We start from the raw sequence: 17,739 nt of genomic DNA, 5'->3' as shown, positions 1-17,739 counted from the left end.
AATCCAGCTGAAGAATGTCTTGAACAAGGACACTCTCTTCAATAGGACTGAGCTTCAGAGTCCCTGGCTTCCAATCTTCTCGAGAGGGGATTCCCTTGAGTCTCCGGAGCAACGTCGTTTTTGAGACCTTATAGTCTCTCGCTGCCGCTGCTACGGAGCGGCTGGCACCTGATCTGACAGCTGACATCGCAAGCAATAGACTCCCCTCTTTTAGGGACGATTGCACGCGTTTTGGTGTAGCCATTGCGTGTTGAAGTTGACGCGTTGTTGTGTTCAAAATTGTGGACCGCGTTGGGGTATGGACCGCGTTGGGGTTCCCCGCGTTACTCGGTTTGTTCATTGTCACGCTCGTCATCATCGCTTATTATCACTATACTACCTAGTACTGTAGATGGTCATGGATGGTCGCTCATCTTGATCGCAGCGGAACACTCGAGACGAACCTTGGGCCTGCTCAGGCGCATAGAATATTGCTTGTCATGGCTATGAGCATTTCATCTGCCACCTGCATAGTGGTCAATATTGGGTACCTAATTTGCTATGCTCTCGGTACAAGACCATATAGACAGACGTGCCTGCGAGCGATCTGTCTTGTGGTCGGCTCAACAGGGTTTATCGACACATGTACGACAGGTCATTGTCGGTGTGCGGTAATCTTCACAGAGGTATTGTCCATCCATCCCACCACGTGCATCACGGACTTGGGTGTTAACAGAGCATAATGCATATACTCACGCCAAGGCAGTCAAATTCGGGCAATGCAGGAAGCAAGAATGTGAGGATTCCAGGCAACGAATTCTCGGCCTCCGTGACATGCGTGGTCTGCTTTGCGGCGATCCCTTAATGATAAATTTAACGGTAGCTTCTGGACCCTCGATGACCCCGATTCGCCCCGCCAATTTTTTGATTTGCCAATGGCGGAGTCACACTCTCGCGCGGTCAAAAACCACTTCCAAGGTCTATAGCTACATAGTGTAAACACATCTACGTGGAAATAGATCACTGCTCGGCAGCCCTTCGTTTTTCATCATTCTCTTTCTTGCTCTTTCCTTCCTCTGCTTGCCACATAGACCGGCACTTTTTCCCATCGAACTCTCAGATCCTCAATCATGACGAATGACGTACAGGAGCAGTCTACTGACGTTCGCGGTGAGAACATTGTTCGATTGGCAATCGAAAAGAAATCCAAGCTGATGCCATCCGCTCTCAGTCCGAGGCTATGATCCATTGATCGCTCCCGACTTGCTCTCATCGGAGGTGCCACCGACTGATGTCTCCATCAAGACCGTCCTCAAAGGTCGCGCCGAAGCCGCCGACATTATCCACAAGCGCGATGACCGTCTTCTCGTCATGGTCGGACCTTGCTCGCTCCACGATCCAGACACTGCTCTTGAGTACTGTTCACGTCTCGTCCAAGTTGCTTCGAAGCTCGAGAAAGATCTCTGTATCATCATGCGTGCATACTTGGAAAAGCCGCGTACTACAGTTGGCTGGAAAGGTCTGATCAATGACCCGGATATCGATGAGAGCTTCCAGATCAACAAGGGTCTGCGCGTCAGCCGCAAGCTGTACGTCGATCTCACGAGCCAGGGCATGCCAATTGCTAGCGAGATGCTGGACACCATCTCACCACAGTTCCTGGCTGATCTGATCTCGCTCGGCGCGATCGGTGCCCGCACAACCGAATCGCAATTGCACCGCGAGCTAGCATCAGGCTTGTCATTCCCTATGGGCTTCAAGAACGGCACGGACGGCTCTCTTGGTGTTGCTGTTGATGCCATTGGCGCTGCGGCATCGCAGCATCATTTCATGGGTGTCACCAAGCAAGGTCTTGCCGCCATTACCAGGACAGCTGGTAATCCTGACTGCTTCGTCATTTTGCGTGGCGGCACTTCCGGCACCAACTACGACCACGACAGCATTGTGAAGTCGCGAACTGCACTGCAAAAGAAGGGCTTGGCCGAGGTCATGATGGTTGACTGCTCACACGGTAGGCAAAGCCGTTGATTACAGTTCGATGAATAATGCTGACCATTCTTGTGCACAGGTAACTCTCAAAAGAACCACAAGAACCAGCCTATCGTTGCGAAGTCCGTGTCCGAACAGCTCCGCGCGGGAGAGGACGGCATTGTTGGTGTGATGATCGAGTCGAACCTGTTCGAGGGTAACCAGAAGGTTCCCGAGGGCGGTATCGCAGCTGCGAAACGCGGAGTTTCCATCACCGACGCCTGTATTGGCTGGGAGACCACTGTGGAGGTTTTGGAGGACCTCGCTGATGGCGTTCGCGCCAGGCGAGCTGCAAAGAGCGCGGCCAACGGTCCACAGTGATTTGCGAGGCAGAAAACTTTGATGATTTATTTGGGCGTATTGGGGACAACATCTGGGCAGTGGGGCGGGTCATGATATCTGCAATACTTCAAAAGTCATTTTGTTTGAGAATGATGTATGTTCAGAAGGGGATGTTTAATGACTACATTGTTGATCTTTGGATTGATGGTGGTTGGGCAAACATAAAAGGTTGGATCCTTTCAGCACGTTTATCGGCGGCCTTGGTAGTGGTTCGGCAGGCAATCCTTTGATAATTTCGCGTAAGCCCGCCCACTATTTGCTGCAGAATTGGTCCCTGTCGCAGCGCAAAACGCGCCTCGCGTGCCACAATCGCATATGCACGAATTAGGCAAAGTTGGCTTCAACGACCAAATTTCCCCGACGATTTCAACCGATCGAAGTTCGTGCTCGAGGCGCTTCTTCGTCCTTGCGACTCTTGCCATTTCTGATTTCTATACCGTCATTTTCTCCTGACGAATTCGTTCTGCTTTTCAAAGCGTGTTGTGAATAGGACATTTGAAGACATGCCGACACTATGGCTGTCCGATTCGCAGAGTACGTCTTATCCCAGGCACCAAGGATCCCAAATATGTGGAACGGACATTGGACTGACCTGCATTGAATAGAGGTCGGCGTGGCCTTCTGTAGCGGTGGTAAGTACCAAGACTATTTCGTCTTCGAAACGCAGTCAGCGACCGCATCTAACAGGATGACCTAGGTGTTTTCTTCCTGCTCTTCGGCCTCATCCTCTTCTTCGATCGAGCCCTCCTTTCTATGGGCAACATCCTCTTCCTCGTCGGCATCACCTTACTCCTCGGCCCTCAGCGTACCGCCGCTTTCTTCCTACGGAAACAAAAATGGCGCGGCACAACGGCATTCTGGCTCGGCGTAGTCCTGATTCTGAGCCGATGGACCTTTATTGGTTTCGCGGTACAATGCTACGGCATGTTCATCCTGTTTGGGGAGTTCTTCAAGACGATTGCTGGCTTCGCATATAATATTCCGGTTGTTGGACCATACTTGGCGAGGGGATTGCAGGTTGCGGGTGAGAAAGCAGGTGCCAACGACAGAGCGCACAAGGATCTGCCTGTGTGAACGGTATGGGTTGCTCAGGACTAGCAACGACCGGACACGCAGCCTGTTCGTTCTGCTGCATCGCGATCTGTTCGCGTTTTCGACACGAGATGTGCTCGACCTTGGCCATCGATTTGGAAAGCTATCAGCTCCCTTCAAGCCGCGCTATGGCAAACGCGAGGGTAGTTTGCAATTACGACACCTGCCAGCTGGGATAGCCTGGCCAATCGAAGACTTTCTCAATTACAGAAGGAACGCCAATTAGATGACATGGAGACTCTGGCAGTATGGCTGCCATGAACGTCATGACGAGATGTACGATTAAACGATTGAGATATCACATCACACGACTGATGAAATGTCACGGAAGCTAAGAAGAAATGAAAATGTCGGCGACGGGTCTGCAATCAGCAAGTATCATTTTCTATCACATCAATGAATGTGGTCGAGCAGATACATTCCAATAGCATGTTTTATCACGAACCTCTGGCAGCAAACTTTTCATAAGCCTCGAGCATCTCCCGCGTGATACCTCTCGGCGTGCTTTTCGTAGCGACGGTAAAATCATCCTGTGTTAGCCTCACTGTTGAATCGATCTTGTTCGCCACCCTCCTAAAGGCGGACCTGGACGCCAAGTGGACTATTTGCACGATCTCGGCGCCAGAGTATCCCTCGGTTTCAAGCGCTATGGGGTCCAAGTCCGCGTCCGACGGCGCACCTTTAGTTGCGATCTTGAGTATCTCCTTGCGAGCAGGCGTATTCGGAGGGCCGAGATACACATGCGAATCGAAACGGCCCGGCCGGATGAGAGCTGGATCGAGGGACTCTGGCTTGTTAGTGGCCGCAAGGATGAAGACGTCTTTCAACGGCTCGAAGCCGTCCATTTCATTCAGGAGCGTAGTGAGGACGTTCAAACCCTTGGTGCCGCCTCCGTCACGATCGGAACCGATCGCATCAATTTCGTCAAAGAAGATGACGCAGGGCGCTGCGACTCTTGCCTTGGCGAAGACCTCTCGCACCGCACGCTCGGACTCGCCGACGTACATGCTGATCAATGCGGCGCCTTTGATGGCGATGAAATTGAGATCGTATGTGTTGGCGACGGCTTGCGCTGTTAGAGTCTTGGAACAGCCGGGTGGCCCATAGAGCAGGACGCCTTTGGTAGGTTTATAGGTTGGTATTGCAGAGATCGTGTCTTTGAGCTGGAGTGGCCAGCCGATGATTTCGTCGAAACTGGCCTTCATGTTTTCTGACCCGCCAATGTCGTCCCATCGGATCTTTGGCTTTTCTGCGAGGAATTCTCGGAGAGCCTCTGGTGTTACCTTCCGATCTGCCAATGCTTTGTCAAAGTCTTTGAGGGTAATCAGTGGGCCTGGCAGGGCCGACGAAACTGCGGGCAGACCTTCAGAGCCCTCTATCTTGTTGGCTGTAGGTGCTTCTGCGGTTGCTTTCGGGTCGCTTTTCCATTCGTGCTCTGCTCGACGCCATGCGTTGTGCCAAGCATGCTGCTGTAAACATACGAGATTTTCTGAGGTGAAGCCGTGAGTTCGTGCCGCGACTGCCAGAGAGATACTTTCGTTATCCACAGCCCACGACCGACTAAGCACTGTCAAAATTTGCTCCCGGGCTGCTTGATCAGGTACGGGAAATTCAATCAATTCTGCAAAGCGGAACGACCCCAACACTTCGTTGGTGAGGTCTGAAGGTTTTCGCGTGGCACCGACGACCATGACGCGCGAAACATAAGTCGTTGCCAGATCGCGGGCCAGATCTGTAGCATAAGCGGCGTCATCGATAGGAACCAGCTTCTCGAGATTGTCCATGATCACCAGTGAGGGCTGATTATTTCTAGCTTCTTCGAAGGAATCCCTTATGATCGATTGATTCTTTGCAATCGATCCGCCATTCAACCTGCTTCGATCTACTCGAATGACTTTCTGAAATGGAGACTTGGCTAACTGTTCGAGCAGCAAGGTTTTGCCTGTCCCAGAGTAACCGTAAAGAAGAATTGCAGGCTTCGAGAATCTCTGACCAGGAGCAGATTTCAGTACACGTTGCACGCATTCGTTGAGTAATTCGCATTGCACGGCAAGTCCACCGATTCCGTCAGTATTCAGACTGAGCTCTTGATGGGTGTTTACGGTATACGCATCGCTTTTGCCCAGCTCTATCGTCATACCGTGCAAATCGCTTGGTACTGTTGTCGCCGCATGCCCCGAAGCAACTTTTTCCAGTGAAGACGCACCAGGCATGACTATCTGCGTGTCATCATCGATAACAAAAAGGCAGGGTTTATCTTGCACGAAGCTTGGAATATCGACCTTCTCGATGCGGTACGTTCTGCGTGTCTTCTTTTTCCCGGGCACTGCAAAAGGAATTCCTACGGCAAGTGCCTCGCAATTACCTTACCATCTTATCAGCTCAATCCGTAGCATCACGCGGTGACTAGGCCGTGCTCACCAAGCACAGTGCTGGTCCGAACCCTCCACAGCCGGTCACTATTGTCAAGCATGCTTCTTCCGTCATCTTCGTGGGCGACTGCTTCTAGAGACACCCTCGTTGCAGTGAGAATTTTCACCTTTGTCGACCTTACAGACACCTTGGTGTTCTCCCTGAATCCGAATGCGTTTTGGGCCACTTCAGTCATCTTCACCGGTCGAGCCTTTGGCCGGTTCCCCATGCGATCATCAGCTCGCCAAGCGATTCCGTATCCAACGGTTCCATCTTCACCGTGTACGCTACAGACATCGCCTACCTGCAATCCGGCTTGGGTAAGGCTATCGGGTGGCAAGTGCATGCGAAAGGCGCCGTCTAATGTGGTTGCCGATTGCAGGCGAGCCACAATATGAGCGTTGTCTGGCGTGAAGCCATTTGTAGTGGTTGAGGGCATTGCAGCGACTTTTGATAGACAGACCAGGCTCGAAAAGCTATCGCAGTTTCAAACACTCTTCTCGTTCGAGGACGAGCACCGGCGTATATAGTCTGTGGCAGGAGTCGTCCGACATGAATTTCCGAAAATTCTCGGGAGCTTTCGTCTAAAAGACATTTATTCGCATCCATGGCCGTTCATGGTAATTAATTATCATTTAGCTTAAACACGGCTGTGAAGGCCGGGGCTTCCCACGAGGCAAGTTGGCGCGGGCGCGATCTATCTTTTTGGAGAACAAGGACCGCGCTATGCGTCGGACCTCCATTGATGAACCCGGAGAACTGCATTGCTGCCATTCATTCCACCGATCACATTAAATCCAATTTTTTCATTATCTACAATCTAGCGAAGACATCGGTGGATATTTGGACATCGACAACGCTACACCCCCCTGATGTCGTCGGTGCGTTCGGTGGCTAGGCGCACTCTCGGCACACAATGGCAGACGCGGTGGCAGTCTCCTGTACGCGAATTCTGCTCATATCCATCACGTTCAAGCAACCAACGACCATCCCGTGACGACTCAGACAGAAAGCAAATTCCAACCGTCAGGCAAATTGCTGAAAAGGCTGAGCGGGAAGAGCAAGCCTCATCCCTGGTTGAGCAATTGTTTCCTGAAGAAACCAAGCGTTATCAAGCCCAGAAAGCTGTTCCTCGAGATGTCCCTAAAAAGACTTTTGATTTACAGGGACCGGCAGATTCTAGACGACCGGAACCGACCAAGCTTGTTGAAACACGGAAACCACTGCCTCCAAAGCAAGATCTAAAACAGTGCAAACCAGACGAAGGGGTATTGTTTGTCCGAAATGCGAGTGTCAACCTCACACAAGAAGACTTCCTTCGCGTTGTACCTGAGGGAGTACACATAGAGGGGTGGCGAACGGCCAGCACTGAGTTTGAGCAAGTCGTCCCACTACGCGATCCAAATACCCTGGCTCATCTAGGTCAATATTATCTTGTATTCCCTACAGAGGAAGCCGCCGAAACCTATCGCTATCACGCGGAGAGACTACAAAGGGTTGCGGCGAACAACATTTCAACCTCGGAACTCTCCCCACTTCCCTACCCACCTGGCTTCCAGGAAGACGATGTCGATATTGATAATGCTATCCGATCATACACGTTGGCACTACCGAGTCAGCCTCTACAGTTCTTGCAATTAAGATGGCCCTTCAAGCCTGAGGTCAACCACATTCTCAAGCATAAGGGCAAACCGCTCTATCAACAGCGACATGGCCGAACTCCATTCGAAGTGCGCTTCGCTATGGAGGGTCCTCAATTAAGTGTCGGTGCCCTCCGTCATGTTATATTGGAGGATGGGATCGAGCGTGGTCAAAGCTGGTCTGGAGTGGACGGTGGTACGCCCAACATCTTGGAATGGGATCCCGTTCATAGAGAGGTCCTACTCGAAGATAGAGAACGGAAGCCTGCGCGCGCGGTGAAAGCGGGTGTCAAAGAAGTTGCTACCCGAACGATGAACCCCATTTTCATCATCAGCTTTCCCACCAAACAAATCGCGCAAAGCTTTGTTTGCTACTGGCATAGACGGACAATCGAGAAGAAAAAGATATCGTCATGGGAGATGGAATTCGCATTCGACGCCCCCATAGCGGATGTACAACTACTTTAGAACTTGTATGATATCGTTGATGTACACTACTGACTTCAAGCGTCACTACGACTGCGTGCAGGTGAGCAGCAAAGACAGGGATATCGTCAAAGGTGTTATCATAAGATTGCGAACAAAGGCAATCCCTTGAACCTATTCTCAAGCCGAGGAGGGGGATTTCAGCCGCTCATCGACCAATCTTTGCACCATTTTCTGCAGCATCGCTCCTCCGTCGCCCGAGTTGCCTTCGAAGTATGCCGCGACGCTCTTCTCCACATATTTCCCGACCATGTCAACTTCGACGTTGACATCTTCACCCTGTCGCTTCTTGCCCATGACGACCTTCTCTTGCGTGTATGCGATGAGCATGACTTCCCACCAGCCTTCACCGTCGTTCACAGCCGTGATAGTGAGTGAAGCACCATCGAGTGTGACATAACCTTTCTCCACGATATATCGCAATACGTCACGATTACGAGGTTGCAAGCGGAATGTAATGGCATTGCCGTCCTGCCGGGTCTCGAGGATGGTCGCCACAGTATCGACATGACCTTGCACAAAGTGACCGCCCATCCGCGTGCTCGCACTCACAGCTCGCTCGAGGTTGACGTGGCTTCCTTGTTGCAGAGAGCCCAAGTTCGTCCGTCGAAGGGTCTCCGGCGCGACGCCCACTTTAAATTCATTCTTACTGAACTCCGTGACCGTCAAGCAGGTTCCATTGACACTGATGCTGTCTCCGAGGTGGGCATCTCCGAGGATTTCCGCGCAGTCGCTGATCGTCAACGATGTGCCGCCGCCGCCGCTGGACGACTCATCCAGGGACTTCAGTGCGGAGACAGCTGAATGGTCGTCAGAGCGGCGTTGACAGCATACATCGCGCGGAGTGTAGACATACTGCCGATGATCTCAACGATGCCAGTAAACATGGTGTGGTGATGATGTTCTTGTTCGGATGTCTCTATTGGACGAGTAGAGTTTCGTCGATGAGTCCTGACGTAGTGTGCCGAAATCGGCAATCGCGGGCATAGTGCGCATTGGACATCTTAGGGTTCATTGGCAGCTGAAACTATTTCGATATTGCCGATCTATCTACGCAGACAAGATCGCCCGTGGTTGTCTTCTTGTCTCACTGTCCGACAAGCGTGCTCTTCATATATGAACATTGGGTGTTCAGCGAAATTTGGAGGCGGATAGTCATGATGGCACTCCGACTAGTGACAAGACAACAACTTCGCTCCGCGTCGTTTCCAACTCCATGCATGGTGGTTGGACAACGAAGATGTCTAGCTGAGGTCGTCAGTGGGTCAGAGATCGCAACATTACCGCTCTCTGGTGTTAGGGTCCTGGACATGACCCGAGTCCTTGCTGGGGTGAGCGATTCAAATCGTCGGAAGGATGCCACAAGCTAATACTTGAGCAGCCATATTGCACTCAGATTCTGGGCGATTTAGGGTACGTGATGTCGCATTGTGAGGCAATGTGATTGTTGCATGCCGAATTCAGGACCGCCAGCTGACTCTGAATGCTTCAGGGCTGAGGTCATCAAGATCGAGCATCCGACGCGAGGCGACGACACCCGTGCATGGGGTCCTCCCTATGCCACCTACACCCAGGAGAGCGGCAAGCAGGGACCAGGCGAGAGTGCATATTTCCTTGCAGTCTGCCTACCCAGACCACCCGGATCCTGAATCTACGGATGAGACACTGACCAACTCTCAAGGCGAACAGAAATAAGAAGTCCATCGGACTGTCATTCCAGGATCCTGCTGGCGTGGACATCTTGCATCGACTCGCCAAGGATTGTGATGTCTTAGTCGAAAACTACCTCCCTGGTGCTCTGAAGAAGTATGGCATGGACTACGACAGCGTCTCGAAGGTCAATCCCAACATCATCTACGCGAGTATCACCGGATATGGTCAGACTGGGCCGTACAGCAACCGAGCTGGATACGACGTCATGGTGGAGGCGTAAGTCCTACTCCGCCTCACGGTCACCACTCGCAAAGACCCCCGAGCTGACAATTTCCAGCGAGATGGGTCTGATGCACATCACCGGACATCGTGACGGTCCACCAGCTAAGGTCGGTGTCGCCGTGACAGACCTGACTACCGGTCTCTACACGAGCAATTCCATCATGGCAGCGCTCATCGGACGCGGAAAGTCCGGAAAAGGTCAACACATCGACGTATCCCTCACAGATTGCCAGGTCGCGACTCTTGCCAACATCGCCAGCTCATGTCTAATCAGCGGAAAGCCCGATACCGGTCGCTGGGGCACCGCCCATCCCTCCATCGTTCCATACAAAGGTTTCAAGACTTCAGACGGCGACATTCTGATCGGCGGCGGTAATGACAGACTGTATGGAATCATGTGCGAGAGACTTGGCAAGCCCGAATGGATCACGGATTCCAGATTCGTGAAGAACGCCGATCGAGTCAAGAACCGGGTGGAATTGGAAGACCTGATTGAGAAAATCACCTCGACCAAAACCACTCAGGAATGGCTGGACATCCTCGAGGGTAGCGGCTTACCCTATGCGCCGATCAATGATGTCAAGACCACGCTTGAGCACGAGCATGGTACGACGCTCTATCCCCTTTTGTTCCTTTTGTTCCTTCGCGAAGTATAAATTGAAAGCTGACGAATGGCAGTGCTTGCTCGTGGCATGGTTTCGACGATCGAACATGAAAGCTGTGGACCGATCAAGTTGGTCAGCCCCCCTGTCAAGTTTTCACATTCCAATCCCACCATCCGGACGGCGCCCCCGACTCTCGGGCAGCATACCGATGAGGTGTTGACCGAGATACTGAAAATGGACGGCGAGGAGATTAAAGCTCTGAAAGAAAGGGGTATTTTGTCATAGTCTTGTATATAGAAGAAGAAAAGAACCCTGGAATCATTTTTCGCGTGAATCGTCCGTATCGCAAATTGACGGGCTATATGGCGACATATTGGAAAGTATTTTCGAAGTCGTCGTATCTGGCACGGGTCTATCGTGGATGCTCTGATCATAGAGGTGTTATGGGATATCGCCTTCTGCCTGGTCTGATAGCATCTCATGAGGTTGGTCGCTTCAACCGGCAAAGCCTGACCCATTCGCTGCAAAACTTTTTGGCATCTGAAAATGGCGTCAGCGATTACCACAACTGGAGCATAGCACATTTGATACCTGTCTCGTTCGTGAACGGTATAACGTAGCCATTGCTTTTAGTGCGCAAGAATTCGAATTCGCCAAAAACATAAGGCGGTGGCTTCAGGGCATCTAAATGAACTTCTGTGGTATTTTCCCGGCCCATCCAGTCCGGATCGTTCAGATAGCGAGTCACGAATGCAGTCCAAAGTGGTATAGATTGGTGCGGTCGCGTGAGCTCGTAACGAACGGTGTGAGAAGGCACATCCCTCCAGACTCGGAATTCCAGTGGCATATTGTCGTAAATCAGATCGGCCTTGAATTCAAGCACTTCACCGTCGGGCGAGGTTTTCTGCAGACCAAAGCTATCGTCAATGTAGTCTGGGTTCACTTCTCGGGGGTCTTGATGCTTCATAGCCACGAACGTAGAATAAAACAATACCATGCGTTCATGGAAATTGAAATTTAATCGCGCCCACAAAATGTGAAGGAGTTTTGAATCGGCGTCTGGCTCTCTCCTGATTAGCAGTAGGCAGGAATCCTCCCGCATGATTTTCAATCGTAAGAGCGGAGTCACGGCCTCGGTGATTCGGCCAATCTCATCAGTATGGGTTATCAGCATGTGGGCCTGATTATCCTCTGGACGCCAATAGAATCTAACTCGAAATCGTCCTTCTCTGTCAAAGTATCTGTGAACATGACGTTAGCTTTTCGGCAATGAGACCATACGGACTACTGCATACATCTGGTTCACATGCTCATGCATCTCCTCTTCGAGCTGGCGGAGCGCACCCTGCACAGGTTGGCCTGCAAGTCTCGTTTCCTTTGTACTGATAGACATGTTAGCGATACAGTTTTAGCACATTGGAGCGCTGTTACTGACGACTTGAAGCTTGCTGGGTATGGAGTGCTCGATCGACTGAGTGTTTCTTGATCGACCAAGAATTTCCAAGCCCAATGCCCATCGTCGGAGCTTTCCTCCGCTGGTGCGGAGATTGCAATCGTCGGCGTCGGATTCGTAGACGTGCGCTCCCTAGCGTACGACGGCATAACTGGAGACGCAGGCTGAGGAGGCGTCGGTCTCGTAGGGCTAGTCACCGTGGGAAAGCGAACGGGAGAACCAAGGCTCGGTCGCTGAGGCGATGATACGCGGCGAAACGAGCTGGTAGGGGAAGCTGGAGATTTCGCTGACAATGGTGAACCTTGCCGATTTGACACGCGAGGCGAACCTTGCGTTGTATCCAGACCCGAGAGTTGAGCTGGTCCTGGCTCCGGTCGAGACGATCCTGGAGTTAATTAGATTTGTGCTCCGATTGTCGTCACATGAGTCAACATACAAAACATACCTGAAGCTTGTGCAGCCGTAGTCGGTTGTCGAGGAGACTGCTTGATATTATACTTTTGTGCTTGCAACAAGTCCTCTAGTCTTTTCGTAAAGATCAGGGACACTTCAGGGCGTGCACCGGTCAGCACCAGCTCCAAATGCTGGAGGTAGCCTCTAAAGAAGATTAGGCAAGGGACAAGTGCCTGGTCGTTTTCCCTGCGAACTCGCGCGTCGAGCTGCCGACAGACCGCCTCGAAACTATCCTTGTATGTGTCACCTGCCGCATCGAAGATAGCATTGATGATAGGTTTCAAGGCGGGTAGTACAGCATCAGCCTCATTGACAGCGACATTGATGGCGGGTCGACCGCGGTCAGCGACGGTAACGAGTCGACCGACGTCTCGCAGCTTGGGGCCGATTATGCGCAGCTCGTGGATGGCATCGGTAATCTCTTGTGCCACGGATGCCTGTGGCGGGGTATCTTTTTTATACAGGTATGCCAATGTGCCTGCGGCATCGCTGACAATCGACGCATAATTTTCGTGGGTTGACTCACGATCGCCTGGTTGTCGAATGGATACTGGCGAACTCATTCTGCTCTGCATGTAGCCAGCGGGCTCCTTACGCTATACAACACCTGGGTGATAATGGCCGTCAATTGCAGTTAGGAATTTCATGTTGTGATTTTTATGCAAAAAGAGCAGCGGATGGTATTCCTTGAAGTTCTCGTCCTCGACATACATACATACCTAGGTAGTTTCCAAGTTTAACATACCTACCTAGGTAGTGTGATAATATCAGTACCTAGATAGGCAGCAGTACGCTTTTCGATTGACGCTATAGTCTTATCAAGGCGGACAGAGACGCGAAATGAAGTGTGCAGCCATCGTCTGATATATCCATTACAGTGACATCGCAGCTTCTCTTCTGCCATGTGCTCTCAGCCAGACCCGGCGGCTGCAGCTGCATTATTACGCAGAAATGCAGGTCTCTTCTGACCGGTCCTTGGTGGGGCGCCTTGTGTTTTCTTTGGCTGTTTCGCACTCACCATTTTCATAAACGCCGTCACGTCCTCATATTTGCACATTATGGGAGCCATCAAACAACATTGTGCTCGTTTCTTGTTCCATCAATTGCTTAGCGAGACGCAGCCGATACTAGAGTGGCTGGAATGGAGACGTTGTATCACTGGCGACTTGCACTCGATCCCGAATAGCCAAAGCGACGAACGACCACCAAATTCAGACGATCTCTGCACTCATGCGCGCACAGCCATCGAACCATTCAATGGGGTTTCTTCAGTTACGGGTTTCAACGATCACACCTTTAATTGACGGCAATCATTCCATCAATTTGCTATCTGATATTGAAAGCCAATATTCAATCTCGTCTGGCTAAGTCGCAAGTCCAAGCTGACCTACGTCGCAATGTGAGAGCCAAAGCTCCGCTGGTATTGGGTAATACAAAAATCATGTCCTCAAAGAACGCCTCGCGGTTGTCGCTCCTCTCATGATACCCAAATCTCCAACGCCAAAAGATGCTGTCGCCCAGTGTAGGGGCCTAAAATAGCGGAAGTCCTCCAAAAGCTCGTTTGCACGAGCCGAGCGATTGCGAAAATAGACACAAAGATGACCGACTCGGATCGGAATGTTCTCAGAGCCGAGCTCGATCAAACAAATTCGTAATCCTCGTCTGCGTCAGCGACAGAGGCTGGAGAGGCCTTGCCTTTGCCCTTGCGCGATCGGCGCGAAGTGGAGCTCTGAGGCACGACTTCTCCGGTTGTGTCCAGGACATCATACTCGTCCTTCACCAGTCGGACGGTCTCCCTCTCCTCGAACCGCTCTACGGCTTTGGCGAGGGCGACGTTGAGGATCTGGCTGCCCTGCGTAGGCGCGCTCTTGGCATCGAAGGAGTACATGACGCCCTCAGGAGGTGAAAACGCGCCCTCGTCGTACTCATCGGAGTTGGTTGCAGCAGAGTCGTCGCTAATGGTAGCACCCTCCTCGAGAATGTCCTGCTTGCGAGTGACCTTGGTTCCCCGGGTCAGAGCAGCTACCGCATGCTTCATGTCCCGTCGCTTTGCGTTGAATCCGCTTCGAATTGTCAGTCATAGAGATTGATGTTGAGCCCTTGGATAGCGACAACTTACGTTTCGGAAGGTCGGAACGGCCTTGGTTTCTCGCTCGCTCGACCGGCAAGACCCTCCGTGGCGCCCAGTGCCCACTTGTGTTTGTGGGCGGCGTCCCGCTTGTAGTCTTGAGCAGTGCCGCGGAGGTCGGATGTCGAGAAGGTCTGCTCAGAGGACATGATCGATGTAAGATGTGGTGGTATTATCAGGTTATTGGTGATGGTGGTTACGCTTGTCGGATATGCAGCTGCGCGGATGGCAGAGCAGGATGGAGTTCACCGTGATGAGTACCTTGATGACTTGGAAACAATGACGGTTCTAGGGTTTCGTTGGGGCAAAAGAAAATTGATCTTGTCGTAGGGAGACGATTGTATAGTAGGCAGGCAGAGACGACACTGTTGGGCAAATGACACAGTTCAACCTTCGAATGGATCCGATGACTCGATCGGCTGAGTCACGCTGATGAGGCTGGTGAGGCGCAGTCTCTCAAGCGGTGTCTCTTCTGAGCATCAACGACACAATCAATAGGTAGGTGACCGGTGGCAATGGGATAAGGAGGTTTAAGAAGTGGTAATATTGCGATTGTTCCGGAAGATAGTTCTCTACGATCAAGGAGCTCCAACATGGAAGGCACCTGCATCATATACGAACCGCAGACTGCGAAACAAATCAAGGTTGCGCGCTACCTGGGCACTTGCCTGGAGATAACAAGTCGTAGAGCCGAGCGGCCCTGACTGAGTCGGGAGACCAGTCATACTAGCACGAGTTGCGTGCTGTTGTAGCAATCTAAAATAAGGCAGCCGAAGCGCATCGCCATCCGAGGAGGAAGTGTGGGGGGAAATGTCGCGATAAGACGAGCGGGCTGCGGATGACCCATATGAACGCTTTTCTCAGGAACGTGTCCCGTGCGACTGGCTCAACGAGTCCTCGCGACCATAATCCCATGCCTGTTCCTCTTCACTACCTGCCGTCCTTTTCTGCCCGCAGGATCGTCCACTCGTGATCGGAGAGAGAGGGCGGGCCTTTGTTATTACGTGCGATAAGAAGCCCTTAAGCCGAGCGCGTGGCAGTTTGCGGCCTCGGACAACTCTCTTCTGACTGGAGAAACCACGCGCGGGGTTTGGGTGATGCCAACCGCATGCCACCAGATAGTTATTACGGCTTAGCCGGTGACTACCAAATGACGATAAGTATAGTAATAAGTATTGTACGTACACAGACTCGGAGTTCACCTGGATCGACCTCGGGAACCTTGGATCTTACTCAGCGGCCTATGTACACTCCTGGAGCTTGGACGACGTCATGTCTACCCTCTGCTCATCAGACAAAGCTCCGCGGGCCAGCAAATGATCTCCGAACACTCTGAACGTCGCGGGCTTATGACAAGTTTAGTATTGGCCAAGCGAACATGTCATAATGTCCACGTGGTACAGGTTTCGCGGTCTTCATTTTTGCGTCATACATGTGAATGACAGAACATTTCCAAGGCTCCATACCTAACGCACAAACGAATGTGACGATCGGCCTGAGTCGTGCTGATAAGTACTTGCCATCAAGCAACAAGTCAAACCGGGTTTAGTGTGTGACTCTGTCACCGATGATGGTTCGTCGTGGAGGCCGCCATTAGCCTGACGTAAGCATCACGGAGGTTGATACCCTTCTGCTATCTCCAGGTCGGTGATCGCGATCCCCTTCAAATCAGCGGTAATCCTCACTAGTGGGTGGTAGCTTTCACACACGATTCAAAAGATTCATAATCGCAAAGCTGAACACGCTGCTACCGTGTCGCCGACAAAGACATGCAATGACCCTGATGATTTCCGAGACTCAAATGGTAATGAATTGATGACCAACCCCTACAGCCCACGTGCCGCCACAGTTTCTTCAACACACGCAATCCTAGCGGAGGGACGACTCATTCCAGACGATGTGCCCGCTGTGACAAAGACATTGAGAGTTCTCGTCAGATATTCGGGCGAGGAAACTATGATGACTCTTCGTCACCGCGAGCTTCACTAGGCAACTGATCTGGAAACCAGCCATACAAGTCAAAGTCAACTATTCGCTCGCCCAGACTGCTTCTTTCAACTTGAACACCTTCAAGGGCAAGCGCCGATTCTTGACGTTGCGCGCCATTTCCGCCTCTGATCGGTGTAGTGGTCATATCAGTAAGCGAAGCAGCAGTCATCAATGAGCATGCAGCCCCCCAGAACCCATGCGTACCTGTTGCTGATGACTCCTTTGGAGTTGATGACGCGCTGCCAGGGTACGGTATCGCTGTTGTATCGCGCATCAGGCTGATCCGCTGCGGACGGAAGATACTTGAGACACATTCCTACTTGGCTGTGTATCATCAGTTTACAACTCATAGATCTCGTTGAGAAGACAGACCCTCACCGAGGTCGCTCCGCTGCGAAGATACATCAGCGTCAAGCCAAATTCATATGAGCTAAAGTGCATTGTTGCTCACGGTATCCCAACAGCATGGCAATGTGCCCATACGAAGTGACCTTGCCGTGAGGAACCTCTTGCACGGCCCTATATACCATGGTGTACCAAGCTGCTGCCTCATCAGAGCGAGGCATGGCTCTAGTATCTCGAGAGGATGCTACGTATACAATTTGAACAGTGGCGACCTAATGGCATCCGATCATGGAAGAAATCCCGGTAATTGTTCAACACCTGGGCGTACGTGTCGGATCTTGAGTAACGCCTCGAGTTGCTGGGAGGGCGGCTTGTTAGCGCGTCATTTGCTGTCACGCGATCACATGATAGCGGCGGTCCCCGTGCGGATTTGTTCCGAGATCATTGTCCGGGTGCCCAGGTGATGTTACGTCAAGCGTGCGGCAGGCTTGTAGCCATTTGTTGGGCGTGATTTTAACTAACATTGCTGTGCGCTTCGACGTCGCAAGCGAATTCCCGCCGATACACTTCATTATTCTCGTCAGAGAGCTCAAGCTCGATCCGGCCGGGTTACTCTCGCACCAATGTGATGGGTCTTGCGGAATACCTCGCGAAGAATTATCTTTCCGAAGATAAAAAGTCGACCAAGAAACGCAAGCGCAAAGAAGCCGCAGGCAACAGCGGCTTATTGCTTGCAGATGACGATGTAAATGATTGGACCAGGAAAACGGGTGCTGGTGCAGACGATGATGACGCCCCTGTCATCGTCGGTGCTGGCCTCACAGCGGGCCTGAATAATCCGACAAAGAAACA

The 17,739-nt window shown here is 51.8% G+C and overlaps 9 protein-coding genes across 9 annotated transcripts; 4 read left to right on the top strand and 5 right to left on the bottom strand.

The window, feature by feature from the left end:
• Positions 1-1,074: 1,074 nt before the first annotated feature.
• Positions 1,075-2,459, top strand: K489DRAFT_376390 (phospho-2-dehydro-3-deoxyheptonate aldolase-like protein). Its single transcript, XM_033603905.1, has 3 exons — positions 1,075-1,149; positions 1,211-1,990; positions 2,048-2,459. The coding sequence occupies exons 1-3, from the start codon at positions 1,110-1,112 to the stop codon at positions 2,326-2,328; spliced, it is 1,101 nt and encodes a 366-aa protein (XP_033463029.1). The 5' UTR covers positions 1,075-1,109; the 3' UTR covers positions 2,329-2,459.
• Positions 2,460-2,852: 393 nt separating this feature from the next.
• K489DRAFT_386493 (Got1-domain-containing protein) lies at positions 2,853-3,423 on the top strand (the record flags this gene model as incomplete). The annotated part of the gene is made up of 3 exons (XM_033606228.1): positions 2,853-2,883; positions 2,955-2,981; positions 3,047-3,423. The coding sequence occupies 3 exons, from the start codon at positions 2,853-2,855 to the stop codon at positions 3,421-3,423; spliced, it is 435 nt and encodes a 144-aa protein (XP_033463028.1).
• A 455-nt stretch (positions 3,424-3,878) lies between these two features.
• On the bottom strand, positions 3,879-6,454 carry K489DRAFT_392365 (AAA-domain-containing protein; the record flags this gene model as incomplete). The annotated part of the gene is made up of 3 exons (XM_033606734.1): positions 5,885-6,454; positions 4,011-5,525; positions 3,879-3,971 (listed from the first exon to the last, which is right to left on the bottom strand). Exons 1-3 carry the CDS (start codon positions 6,290-6,292, stop codon positions 3,879-3,881), a joined length of 2,016 nt encoding a protein of 671 aa, XP_033463027.1. The 5' UTR covers positions 6,293-6,454.
• A 155-nt stretch (positions 6,455-6,609) lies between these two features.
• On the top strand, positions 6,610-8,409 carry K489DRAFT_376387 (uncharacterized protein). Its single transcript, XM_033603904.1, has one exon. The coding sequence runs from the start codon at positions 6,726-6,728 to the stop codon at positions 7,959-7,961; it is 1,236 nt and encodes a 411-aa protein (XP_033463026.1). The 5' UTR covers positions 6,610-6,725; the 3' UTR covers positions 7,962-8,409.
• On the bottom strand, positions 7,900-8,899 carry K489DRAFT_376386 (riboflavin synthase alpha chain). The gene is made up of 2 exons (XM_033603903.1): positions 8,836-8,899; positions 7,900-8,779 (listed from the first exon to the last, which is right to left on the bottom strand). The coding sequence occupies exons 1-2, from the start codon at positions 8,864-8,866 to the stop codon at positions 8,100-8,102; spliced, it is 711 nt and encodes a 236-aa protein (XP_033463025.1). The 5' UTR covers positions 8,867-8,899; the 3' UTR covers positions 7,900-8,099.
• Positions 8,900-9,039: 140 nt separating this feature from the next.
• On the top strand, positions 9,040-10,847 carry K489DRAFT_376383 (CAIB/BAIF family enzyme). Its single transcript, XM_033603902.1, has 5 exons — positions 9,040-9,310; positions 9,361-9,392; positions 9,472-9,598; positions 9,661-9,908; positions 9,970-10,847. Exons 1-5 carry the CDS (start codon positions 9,137-9,139, stop codon positions 10,568-10,570), a joined length of 1,182 nt encoding a protein of 393 aa, XP_033463024.1. The 5' UTR covers positions 9,040-9,136; the 3' UTR covers positions 10,571-10,847.
• Positions 10,848-10,997: 150 nt separating this feature from the next.
• Positions 10,998-12,988, bottom strand: K489DRAFT_406789 (uncharacterized protein; the record flags this gene model as incomplete). The annotated part of the gene is made up of 5 exons (XM_033607294.1): positions 10,998-11,059; positions 11,111-11,760; positions 11,815-11,901; positions 11,955-12,357; positions 12,418-12,988. The coding sequence occupies 5 exons, from the start codon at positions 12,986-12,988 to the stop codon at positions 10,998-11,000; spliced, it is 1,773 nt and encodes a 590-aa protein (XP_033463023.1).
• Positions 12,989-14,064: 1,076 nt separating this feature from the next.
• On the bottom strand, positions 14,065-14,702 carry K489DRAFT_406788 (uncharacterized protein; the record flags this gene model as incomplete). Its single annotated transcript, XM_033607293.1, has 2 exons — positions 14,065-14,488; positions 14,545-14,702. 2 exons carry the CDS (start codon positions 14,700-14,702, stop codon positions 14,065-14,067), a joined length of 582 nt encoding a protein of 193 aa, XP_033463022.1.
• A 1,598-nt stretch (positions 14,703-16,300) lies between these two features.
• On the bottom strand, positions 16,301-17,193 carry K489DRAFT_376380 (DNA binding methylated-DNA--cysteine S-methyltransferase). Its single transcript, XM_033603901.1, is given in 4 exon segments — positions 16,301-16,667; positions 16,747-16,867; positions 16,970-16,972; positions 16,985-17,193. 4 exon segments carry the CDS (start codon positions 17,106-17,108, stop codon positions 16,508-16,510), a joined length of 408 nt encoding a protein of 135 aa, XP_033463021.1. The 5' UTR covers positions 17,109-17,193; the 3' UTR covers positions 16,301-16,507.
• Positions 17,194-17,739: the final 546 nt, after the last annotated feature.

The sequence above is a fragment of the Dissoconium aciculare genome, assembly GCF_010015565.1.
Source record: "Dissoconium aciculare CBS 342.82 unplaced genomic scaffold K489scaffold_2, whole genome shotgun sequence".
Classification (NCBI taxonomy): Eukaryota; Fungi; Ascomycota; class Dothideomycetes; order Mycosphaerellales; family Dissoconiaceae; genus Dissoconium; species Dissoconium aciculare.
This window is presented reverse-complemented; position numbering and strand designations above follow the sequence as displayed.

Excerpts from the sequence above, each read along its gene's own strand:
- K489DRAFT_376387 (XM_033603904.1), top strand. The coding sequence starts at position 6,726 with ATGTCGTCGGTGCGTTCGGTGGCTAGGCGCACTCTCGGCACACAATGG.
- K489DRAFT_376380 (XM_033603901.1), bottom strand. The coding sequence starts at position 17,108 with ATGCCTCGCTCTGATGAGGCAGCAGCTTGGTACACCATGGTATATAGG. Across the intron at positions 16,668-16,746 it reads AAAGGAGTCATCAGCAACAG|AGGCGGAAATGGCGCGCAAC; the intron begins GTACGCATGGGT and ends TACACCGATCAG.
- K489DRAFT_376386 (XM_033603903.1), bottom strand. The coding sequence starts at position 8,866 with ATGTTTACTGGCATCGTTGAGATCATCGGCA. Across the intron at positions 8,780-8,835 it reads CATCGTTGAGATCATCGGCA|CTGTCTCCGCACTGAAGTCC; the intron begins GTATGTCTACAC and ends ACGACCATTCAG.
- K489DRAFT_376383 (XM_033603902.1), top strand. The coding sequence starts at position 9,137 with ATGATGGCACTCCGACTAGTGACAAGACAACAACTTCGCTCCGCGTCG. Across the intron at positions 9,311-9,360 it reads TGACCCGAGTCCTTGCTGGG|CCATATTGCACTCAGATTCT; the intron begins GTGAGCGATTCA and ends ATACTTGAGCAG. Across the intron at positions 9,909-9,969 it reads TACGACGTCATGGTGGAGGC|CGAGATGGGTCTGATGCACA; the intron begins GTAAGTCCTACT and ends GACAATTTCCAG.
- K489DRAFT_376390 (XM_033603905.1), top strand. The coding sequence starts at position 1,110 with ATGACGAATGACGTACAGGAGCAGTCTACTGACGTTCGCG. Across the intron at positions 1,150-1,210 it reads GCAGTCTACTGACGTTCGCG|TCCGAGGCTATGATCCATTG; the intron begins GTGAGAACATTG and ends ATCCGCTCTCAG. Across the intron at positions 1,991-2,047 it reads GATGGTTGACTGCTCACACG|GTAACTCTCAAAAGAACCAC; the intron begins GTAGGCAAAGCC and ends TCTTGTGCACAG.